At 55.3% G+C, this 10486-nt stretch overlaps 4 protein-coding genes across 4 annotated transcripts; 1 reads left to right on the top strand and 3 right to left on the bottom strand.

The window, feature by feature from the left end:
* Positions 1-2: 2 nt before the first annotated feature.
* Positions 3-1352, bottom strand: BO80DRAFT_464055 (1-aminocyclopropane-1-carboxylate deaminase/D-cysteine desulfhydrase; the record flags this gene model as incomplete). The annotated part of the gene is made up of 1 exon (XM_025722629.1): positions 3-1352. One exon carries the CDS (start codon positions 1350-1352, stop codon positions 3-5), a length of 1350 nt encoding a protein of 449 aa, XP_025576268.1.
* Positions 1353-1567: 215 nt separating this feature from the next.
* BO80DRAFT_404985 (phosphotransferase family protein) lies at positions 1568-3073 on the bottom strand (the record flags this gene model as incomplete). Its single annotated transcript, XM_025717699.1, has 3 exons — positions 1568-2298; positions 2348-2716; positions 2770-3073. The coding sequence occupies 3 exons, from the start codon at positions 3071-3073 to the stop codon at positions 1568-1570; spliced, it is 1404 nt and encodes a 467-aa protein (XP_025576267.1).
* A 742-nt stretch (positions 3074-3815) lies between these two features.
* BO80DRAFT_501454 (putative exopolyphosphatase) lies at positions 3816-5384 on the top strand. Its single transcript, XM_025724283.1, has one exon. It carries the CDS (start codon positions 3864-3866, stop codon positions 5247-5249), a length of 1386 nt encoding a protein of 461 aa, XP_025576266.1. The 5' UTR covers positions 3816-3863; the 3' UTR covers positions 5250-5384.
* Positions 5385-5400: 16 nt separating this feature from the next.
* BO80DRAFT_47641 (putative SH3 domain protein (Cyk3)) lies at positions 5401-9966 on the bottom strand. The gene has a single exon (XM_025723225.1). It carries the CDS (start codon positions 9827-9829, stop codon positions 5894-5896), a length of 3936 nt encoding a protein of 1311 aa, XP_025576265.1. The 5' UTR covers positions 9830-9966; the 3' UTR covers positions 5401-5893.
* Positions 9967-10486: the final 520 nt, after the last annotated feature.

Below are 10486 nucleotides of genomic sequence, written 5' to 3'. Positions count from 1 at the left end.
ATCTACATCACATCCGCATACGCACTCAACGCCGCCTGTCCCCCGGTATGCACAAACAAGACATTCACCTCTCCCCCCGGCTCACCGCCCCTCGCCACCCAATCTTTGGCTACCTCCCCCTCCCTTACCCAATGCCTCATCCCCCTAACCACCTTCCCCGTATACACCGGATCCAACACCACCGCCTCCTCCCGCGCCATCTCCCCCAGCATATCCCGTGTCGCTTCATCAAGTTCCCCATACGCCGTGCCCGCGAACCGCTCATCGAGACAGATATCTTCCTCCGTGATGACGTGTTCGGGATCAAGGCCAATGAGTGTTGCGGCTTGGCGTGCGAAGTTGAGAATGCGGGCCTCGTGGTGGGCGCGCGGGAGGGTGGGGGATGTGATGATGCCGATGATTTTGCGGGGGGGGAGAGGATGGGGATGGGGTTGGTGGTGGTGGTGGTGGTGGTGTTCTTCTTCTCGGTGGAGGAGTTTCATTCCTGCGATTAGACCACCTAGGGTGCTGCCGCTGCCGCAGGCGATGAAGATGTAGTCGAATCGGGGGGATTTATGGTGTGTAAGGGATCGGGGGAGAGATTTCTCCTGTTCTGCGATTTCGAATGCGCAGCGCGCGTAGCCTAGTCCGCCGAGGGGATGGAGACTGGCGCCGGAGGGGATCCAGTAGGGGGCTCGGTTGGGGGTGGTTTGGAGGGTGGTGAAGATTGTGTGGACTTGATCTTTTTCTTTGTCTTGGGTTTCATTTTCGGTATTGGGATTGGGTGGGGAGGATGTGGGTGTGGGGGAGGATTTGGAGACTATCGAGGTATCTAGGATGCGGATATCCGCTCCGAGGAGTTTGGCGAGTTCGACGTTGCCGGTGGTGGAGAAGAGGTCTTTGTTGGTGGAGGCCTGGTAGCCCCCGCCCGTGGCTTGGTGGAGGAGGAGGACGGAGTCCAGGGACAAGTGGTTGGCGATGCTGGCGACTTGGATGGTGTGGTTGCTTTGGAGGGCGCCTTCGGTGACGAGGGTGGTTGGTTTCCTCGCTGGGGGTGGAGGTGTAGTTCCTGTTGGTGGGAGGGGTGGTATGAGGGTGCCGTGATTCGGACCCGGAGCGAGAGTGCCGTATTTCGGGGCCGGGGAGAGAATATCGGGAATAAGGTATTCGAGTTTGCGGTATTTGTTGCCCGAGGAGGCGAGGGGACAGGCTTGGTCTTCGCGTTTGGCGTAGAGGGTGATGCGGGGAGATGGCTGGGCGGGGGACGAAGTGAGGAGGCGGGTTAGGGCTGGGAGGGGGTGGATGGGCGAGGGGGTCGGGTACAGGAGTGGGTAGCGGGGGATCTGGCCGAACGGGGACGGGAGGGGGACCATCGTGGTTTGTGTAGTAGATATTGTATGGATGTTGGAGGTGAAGTTGGAGATGTGGTGAGGTCGACTAGTCGGTGATGACGTTATGTGTGCTGAATGTTAACTTGGAGATGCGGGGAGAGTCGGTGGAGTCGCGTATGAACTGAATAGTGATAATTCACCGTGGAGAAGGAAGAGCACTTCCTCTTCAATGCATTCAATGTCAACTACCTCCTCAATCATTCCCTCGTGTTGATTGCACATTCGTACTGTTGGACCTGACCATTATGCCGTTTTATATCTTCTTCAGTGAACTCAAAAGGACACCTGCCTGGAAGCCCGAGAAGATCCCAGTCCTGAGAAAGTCGTATCAGGGCATTTCTCAGTGGGACCAAGGAGCCATGTGAGAAAAGCTGGCAGCAAGTAAAGGGCTCCCACAGTCGTCGATCCAGTTCCATCGCATCGTAGACAGGTTTGTTGTATGCAAGACAGAACATTTCATAGTACTTCGATTGCGCGGCTAATGTCTGTTCCTTCGTAGCCCTTACTCTTTCATCAGGATCCAGCTCGTCGAAATTATCCGGTAAAGCGGGAATCTCAGTTCCTGGACTGTAGTCTTTAGGTGGTCGAAGGAATTCGGGAAACTGTGCCTGTATAAAGAGAGGAGCAGCCTGGGCTGACTGCCAATCAATCACGCCCTCGATTGTAGTCGGATCATCCGTGGAGACATAAATATTCCCGAGATGCAAGTCCGTATGCCAAATAGTCGAACCTGCTCTTGCTAGCACCTGTGGATGGCGAGAGAGAGCTGGGAGTACCAGCAGCACCTTCTGCAAAAGATCACAATATTCGTCGGCAGACTGGTCCTCACTGAAGTGTGTCAGATGGTGCTGCACCTTTTCCCTATTGTTGGCAACGAGGGCTAGTTCTCGGTGTGGTATCGAGAGCGCAAAGTCCAAAATCGAAGTCCCTTGACAGGGTCAGAAAGAGTGTCAAGTGAACGGCTTCACAGAACTCACACGGCCCGATATTGGAATTGGATATATCGAAGGAAGCCTTATGGGCTCGGCTGCACGACGGTCCGATGTAAAATAGCCCAGTCGGATCTAAATCCGTGGGAAGAGGACACCGACGATATTCAGATGGCAGGGAATCTTGTAGAAAGAGGCTTCCGTATGCTGGGAACTTCAAACTGAGAAGCTCTTTCTCCATCTCCACAATCCTGTCGATAATTTGATAGCGTTCCAAGGTATTCATTGTCTCCCATCTTTCTGCAAGAGGCACTCCACGGATCTTTTCCATGATGATATATTCCGCGCCGACTGGGTTTGTTGGGTCTGATTTCCAAGCGTACACTTCTGGGACTCGAATCGATATGCGAGACCGCACTAGAGACGAGAATATCAGCATCTTAGACTGACACAACTCCAGGAGAACATACAAAACTTTAACGTCGCTACTTCGGACGTCGTTGTCAACACTGGCGTCCCAGAGTTTGGACACGGGATCTTTGCTATAACTTCGTTGCCATCATTCATCGTAAGGAGGAACGCCTTGTTAAAGTTTCCCCCCATTTTGGCAATGCGTATGCATCTCGCTTTGGGGCCAAATAGTGAAGCAGCTTGAGAGCAAAGATTGTTGACATTGAACTTGACAAAACGCTGCTCTAGTTGATACTTTTCATTGATCAACCACCGACCCGAGGTATATCTAAACAAGTCGTCTTGATCGCCTATGTCACACATCGTAATCCATTAGCTACTAAGCAAGTCGTCGAAGGGGATGAAGTGAACAGATAGACAGACTGGTATCCTTCATCAGCTCTTTCCTATGTACTGTCGTGTGAAATGTACGGCTCAAGTTCACGCAGGATCCAGCACCCCCAGTCAGCCTTGTGCAGATAGGGCGACGCAACAAAGAATGAAAGCATGCTGGCTTCAACATCGTCTGCCACAATTCGAACTAGCCAAGTCTCCGTACACTGTTCTCTTTGCTGTGACGCTGTCAATGGAGGGTCCAAGCTCGATTTAGAAACACCCCTTTGATAGGAACCTGACTAGATAATTCACCGCGGGAATGGGACTGCAATACACTGTGGTGATGACATCAGTGAAGATGCAGGAAAATGCCTGAAGTAAGAAGATGAGAGGGGGCGTGTTCCTTGTAAGCCGGAAACGACCTATATGGTTCTAATGTCTCCCATCTCATCACCGGCAAGCACGGACAATATATAGTCAAGCAATTGAGAGCCAACTGAATATGGGATTTCCTCAACTAAGCAAACTAGTATATGCTGATCATATTCCTGTGTTTCCAAATGATTATACTGAGAATTCTTTCTGTCTCTTGTAACCAAAGTTTTCAACAGAAGAGACGTAAGATTCCTGGTGACCTTCCTATACTCGTATCCGAGCTTCTGGCGGTGAGATTCTGCCTCTCCGCGTCGGGAAGAACATCAACATTGACATCAACCTCCATCTTCTTCCCCTCATCTTCCCCTCAAGGAATATCTCCTCCCCTAAACACTCATCCACCATGCCGGTCGAACACAGCCTCTTTCAATTTCTCGCCAAAGCCCTCCAGACCCATCACCGCTTCCTGGCTGGCCGGCTCTCGCGCGCCGAAGCCCCAATCTACGTCATCGGCAACCCCTCCGCCGACCTGGACTCGATCATCTCCGCCATCGTCTATGCCTCCTTCGCCCATCCCCGCCCTCACGTTCCCCTAATCAACCTGCCCTCCGTCCCCGCCGGTCCGGAACTGCGCCGTCTGCGACCCGAGTTCGTCAAAACACTCTGGCTCGCCACCCCCCCCCCCGCCCCCGACGACCAAACATGGGCCGACACGCCCGAATCCGCCGGTCCCCTACTCCACGACCACCTCCTCACCGTCGCCGACTTTGCCTCCCACCTCGAACAAACCCCTAACCACCCTCTATCCGCCGACGCCGTCCTCGTCGACTGGAACGCCCTCCCCATCCGCTCCCCCTCCCACGCCCGCGGCCAGGGCTCCCTCCCCGCCCTCCCATCCCTCACCTTCACCGTCCTCGGCTGCATCGACCACCACATCGACGAGAACTTCCTCGCCCCCATCACCGACCCCGACCAGCCCATCCTCATCCAACCCTCCGGCTCCTGTACTTCCCTGGTAGTGAACATGCTGGACAAAATGGACCGCTGGCGCCGCACCACCACCGACCCCAACCCCACCTCCCCCGAACGCCAACTCGCCAAACTCGCCATGAGCCCCATCCTCATCGACACGAGCAACTTCACCGCTAAAGAAAAAGTTACCGACGCGGATACCTTAGCGTATAGTTTCCTGCGCTCGAAAATCAATGCCGGACCCCATGATGATGCGGAGACACCCTGGGATCGGAATTCGTTCTATGAGGAGATAAATACGGCGAAACGGAATAGTCTCGATTTGTTGACGGTCGAGGAGGTCTTGGATAGGGATTATAAGCAGTGGACGGAGTCCCCGGGAAGTGAATCCCAGAAGGAGGAAGTAGAGATCGGGATCTGCTCCATGGTGCGGTCATCACCATGGGTAGTTCGCAAAGCAGGCAGCCCCGAGTCATTCCTCGATACATTGGCAGAATTCGCCAACCAAAAGGAACTGCAAATCGTGATGGTCATGACGGCCTTTACTACCGGACCGGAAAGCCAATTCCATCGCGAGCTATTAATCCTAGCAAAGGAGGGCACCGGAGTCCGCGGTGTAGAGGCATTTATAGACCGAGCGGGAGCAGAATTAGGGTTAGAGGAATGGAAAGTTCTAGAGGGGGAAGAGGGCGCTGAGCTACGAGAGGCCGATTGCACCGATCCGACCCTGCGAAAGTGGATCTGGGTCCAGGGCGATGTCACGAAGAGTCGGAAACAGGTGGCGCCATTGATTAGGGAGGCGGTGGGGGCGCTTTGAGTATACCTTATACCTTATATCTTCTATCTTCATATATAGTATATATATCGCAGAGTAGATAAAGTAAATTGTATCTAGAAGCTAGAACAGACTAGATATTATCAAGAAGAAAGCAAGACAAGGTACTAGGTAAGTGGTAACTGGCAGTATTACTTGCTTGCGGGTTTGCTTCATTGCTAGAATACAGATCCAACGGTAATTAAATTGGTTGGATAAGATAGAATAGTATAAATGCTAGGTAGAAAGATGGTGATCATCATCCCGATGCACAAGAATCACACACTCCAACAGAGAAGAAGAAAACCGACCGATCGCACCAACCGAGTCTAGTATGCATCTAGGAGACCCATTCGCGTATCGAATCCAAGAACCAACATATCATCACCTACATGATGCCCGTAACTCAGAAGAAACATGATGCATAATGAACAAAAGTTGAAAAATGATGAGAAGAAAGAAGAACAACTCCGGCGCCTCTCATGGTCTGTCTGCCCCGGAACGCCATATATGTTTGAATGGTAGAAGAAGAAAAACAGGTCACATCCTGCTGGATAATGAAGTAGCAGTGTACAATGGGAGTAACCAACAGAGCAAGCCTGGAAGAAAAAGAAAGATTAAGATTACAGGCGCGGCCTGCGATGGTGCTAGTAGCACTCCCACTCGCAAAACACACACCAGCGCGCAACCCGGTCCGCCAGCACCAGACCGCGCCATGTGCCGCGCTCGCCGATCTTGATCACCGTCTCCCACACGCTGCCATCTCCCGGCGCATCGATGAATGCGTGGTTGCCCGTGTTGGGACTGAGCATGTGCTCGGGCTTCCGCGTCAGACGCAGGATCTTGCCCGACGGAGACTGGATCGCTAGTTTCGCCGGCTTTTCACGTCCGGACAGCGACCGGCCCGACGAGATGGCCGAGGTCGACGCCGAAAACTCATTCGAGACGCCCGACACCGAGGATCCGCCCGCGGAACTGGAGACCATACTCAGCGCACTAGCCGGCCGGGTGAAGACAGACGGGGAGACGCGCCCGCTGACGCCAGCTTCGTTACTGCCAGACGAGAAGGCGAGCGAGGCCGGATGCTGGCGGACGGCAAACACGAAGGTGTTGTTCACAGCCAGCTTGGCGCACTGCGGCTGCATGATGTAGAGGTCGTGCCGCTGAGCGTGGGGTGTTGGATGGCGCAGCACGAAATCATACGGCGGGTTATCGTTGCTGTGGAGAATGGGCAGGGAGAGAGCCAACGGATGGGGGATGTCGCGGCTGGAATGCATCAGTCCCCGCTTACCAGCGTACACCTTGACCGTGCCCTGTCCTTCGTCGCCCGGCAGAATGGCTTTCACCGTAATCCGTTTCTGCCCGTTGACCCAGTCGGGCTGCACCAGCGCGCGCTTGCGCACGATCTCGCCGCTCTCAAAGAAGTCGCCGTCTGCGTCACGAGCGAACCCTGGGGCTTCCACCTCAGCGGCGCATTCCACGTCCGGGGGCACCAGGAGCCGAATGTGCATGACTTCCAAGCCGTCGATCCGGATAATACTCGTGTCATAATCAGGGAACTGCATGTTGAGTTTAAAATACGGCGGGCACACTGCCGGAAGCGCGAGAAGGACATCAGGGGAGATGGGCGGGCAGATATGCTGCTCCTCCGGAGCAAGAGGAACATGCGTATAGCAGATCTCCAAAGGCCGTGCGAGGAAATACCAGCTTTCGGCGACCGATGTATTGTTGGTGACGAATTGGGTCCGTCGCGGGTTGGTAGGGCTGGCTAGTGAACAGTCCATGATGCGCCATTCGCCGTCCACGAGCACCGAGTTCCACCAATGGTTGGCTTGCGAGAGACCGTCCAGGTCAAACATTTCTCCAGGGCTCTTGAGAAATCCATTGATTGCTTCGGCGTGGAGACCAACCGCTGCACACATTTCTTTAACGAGGTAGGCCACTTCCTGTGGGCTACCTCGCTTCGTCTGGAGCACGCGCTTCAGGTCAATCCCAATCTCATCGACCGGGTCATCCCAAGCGATCTTCTCGCTGACCCAGGTAAAGATGGCGCGCAGCCTCTGGACATCGCTCTTATACGGCCGACAAACATATCCGTGCGCTAAGCTCGCCGGATTCGTCATCGGGGGAAGACTGTTGACAAACCGGGCGCTTTTATCCACGAGATTCAGATTTACCGTCCCGAAGTTAGTCGGCTCACTGATAGGCAAACCATCAATGCTCTCATCCCCTTCCGCCGTCTCGTAGAGTTCCTCCACAGCATAAATAACCGGGTGGTCCATCATTTGGCATCTTTCAGCCCTCTCGATCCTCTCGTTCCGGCTGGGGGAGCTCGCGCGGTTCACGTCACGGCGTACCTGAACCCAGTCGATGGCGCTGTTGCCGGGAGGTTCCCGAGGAGGGTCCCGACTGGACTGCAGAGCACGGATTGGCGAGATGCCTCTGTTTTTGGTGGGGGACAATGACCCGCCGTTCTGCCCAACAGCAATGCTGCTTCTCGCATTGGCGGCACCCGTCTTCGCCGACTCGAAGATCTTCTTGAAGAATCCTGGCTTCTTGGCTTTCGGTGTGGACAGCCCGCCGAACACTCCGGTAGGCTCCTCCCCACCGCCTGGTGCTGAGGACCAGGGTATAGCAGATGACGCCCCTTGCCGAGAAGTGTTGTGACTGGAGTGGTAAGATATGCCGGTCAATGGTGTTTCAGGCCTTGCCATCCGGGAGACGTCGCTAAATCCTCTTGAGCGAACAGTGTCAACTGCCGTATTTGGTCTCTCGGCTGGCGCGGTTCCTCTTCGAGCATAACTTCCCGCACTTGTTGCGCTGAATCCTCCGGCCGACGGGCCACTCATTATACTTTGACTGGTCCTCTCGGTACTGCCAGTCTGGGTCGTACTCGTACTATGCACCCCGCTGGAAGAGTTGGTGGTGCTGGACTTATTGGTGTACGTCCGGTTGAGTATGTCTCCGCGGAGGTCTTGACCAGATCGTCGCCCCCTTACCAATGGGTACTGGGCTGGGATCGAGTTATGTCGGCCATGGTAGGGCACATTCCTTGGGGGTGGCGGTGGGGGCTCCTCGTCATCGGAAGGATGCGCATCTTCGGAGTCCCTTTGGTTTTGTTCCTGCAATTGGCGCAGCCGACTCTCCATCCTCTGCACGTAGTTGTTCAATTGTGGGGGTCCATCCACATAGGGATCATGTGCGTAAACGCTGTTTCGGTGGGTTTGACTGCCATTATACTGGTAGTCCTTGTCTCCATCAAACCCCAGGGACGTCAGGGGTCGACGGGAAGTCTGCAGCGGTCGGCTCTCACGGAAGCTATCATACGCATCCGGCGACCACGGGTTGTTGAACGTCGGCTGTGGAGACGGCGACTGCGCGTCCCGAGGCAACCCCATATCCTCCAATGAAGTCATCACGTCCTCCATTGCATCCCTGAGTGGTGAAGGCGTGTGCCCACGTCCTTCAGAGTGAGCGGCCGGTGATGGTGTTCTTGAGATCGTAACAAACCGGTTATTCATATCGAGGCGCGTGGGGACATGTGACGGGGAGGCTTGTGTGTCAAAGGAGGGTTGACGGTGAACCGCCACTCGATGCGGAGGCGGAGGCGGGGGCGGTGATTCCTCTCGCTCTTGGAGCTGGAGCGGAGAGATCTCGCGCGATGAAGGTTGAGGCAAAGACATACTGTGACTGTGCTTCGGAACTTGAGGAGGCAAGAAGTCAAAGTCGTCCGGCGGGCGAGGGGACGCCGCACGAGACATGGGCCTGTGCACGGCATTTTGCATAGGAGGTAGTGATGGGAGCTGATAATCGAGATTCGCCGGAGGACGCGGTGAGGCTGCACGGGCCGCAGGCCCAGGGAATGGTGCACTTTGAACGGGGGGGATTGAGGGTAGATGGAGCTCCACTTCCTGCCCAGGATGGGGCGACACTGCCCGCGACGGGGGTCCACGCGATGGAGGTCTGGTGTGGGAAATGTATGTCCCAGGAAGTGTAGATGATAACGGAATATCCGACTCCGGCGGAGGACGCGGGGAAATGGCACGGGATAAGGGTCTCGACCGTGACGAGGGCGGCCTTGTCAAGGAGCTCTGGTGCTTGACCGCGGTCGTAGGTGTACGCAACGGTTTCACTTTTCGGAGACTGCCATCTCGGGGTGGAGTTTGGGGAATCCCGCTGATCACTGGCGATGATGAAGTTGAGCTCCGCGACAGCTCCCCCGAGGGTGCAAGAGCTTCTTTGTGGGCCTGGAATGGCTTTCGAAAGACCGTCTTCTGTTTCTTTGGGGCGGAGGTCGGATTCGTAATCGGAGATGAGGCGGGAGGGAGCATCGGGCTCGTGGACCGAGTGACTGGCACGAAATCCTCGCTGAGCACTTCGACGAAGTTGGAGGGAAATAGCCCCATCATGCGCCTGTCTCTCCGCAATCGGCCCATCCACCACTGGCCATCTCCGGCATTTAGGCATTCGATGAGGTCCCCCTCCACGAAACCCAGATCACGTTTCGTCTCTCCTCCCCATGAATATACTGCCCGACACCAGCAGGGGAATCGGGTCGGGAGCTGGGGTGCGGCGGGGGGCATTGCGGCTGAAGTGACCGAGCACGAGCGGGTGGATCGACTACCACCGTTAACGCTAACCGATAATCGAGAATGACAGGAGGTGCAATTGACGTGTCAGATAAAATCGAACCCGATGCAGCTGCACGGTTAACGGGGCAGGAAAGTGAGAGGGCGAATATAGCTACAAGCGCACCGTCGCTGAACGAGAGACAATAATGGAAGCATCAAGAACCGGGTAACGGAGCTGCAGACCAAAACATGGCAAGAGGGGAAAACCAAAACAAGAGACAGAGGATCAGCAGCGTGGGCCGCCGTAACGCAGAAAGGGGGGGGGGGGGGGTCGCCGTGGGATGCGACGACAGGCCCAGCTCGGGGGGTGTGGTTTAGTGAATGGAGTGCTGAGAAGGGGGGGAGAAGAGGAGCAAGAGAGAGAGGAAGAGAGACTGAGAGACAGACGGCCAGCTGAACGGTGAGGCCCGATCGATGTTTTGGTGTTTACGTGGGCGCCGTTTCGGGACTAGTGGCCCCTTATCGATAAGCTTATTGCGCACAGTCCCTCGTGAGTCTCGCTCGGAGTCTCTACCTTCTCCCATCTATCTAGATAGTACTAAGGATCCTCATCAGGCGAATTCTTGATGCTCCTCCTATACCGTATATCGATGGGTCGTCCTTTGACCA

This window comes from Aspergillus ibericus (genome assembly GCF_003184845.1).
Source record: "Aspergillus ibericus CBS 121593 unplaced genomic scaffold BO80scaffold_15, whole genome shotgun sequence".
NCBI lineage: Eukaryota > Fungi > Ascomycota > Eurotiomycetes > Eurotiales > Aspergillaceae > Aspergillus > Aspergillus ibericus.
The sequence above is the reverse complement of the archived record's forward strand: the minus strand, read 5'-3'. Positions and strand labels throughout refer to the sequence as shown.

Excerpts from the sequence above, each read along its gene's own strand:
- BO80DRAFT_501454 (XM_025724283.1), top strand. The coding sequence starts at position 3,864 with ATGCCGGTCGAACACAGCCTCTTTCAATTTCTCGCCAAAGCCCTCCAG.
- BO80DRAFT_47641 (XM_025723225.1), bottom strand. The coding sequence starts at position 9,829 with ATGCCCCCCGCCGCACCCCAGCTCCCGACCCGATTCCCCTGCTGGTGT.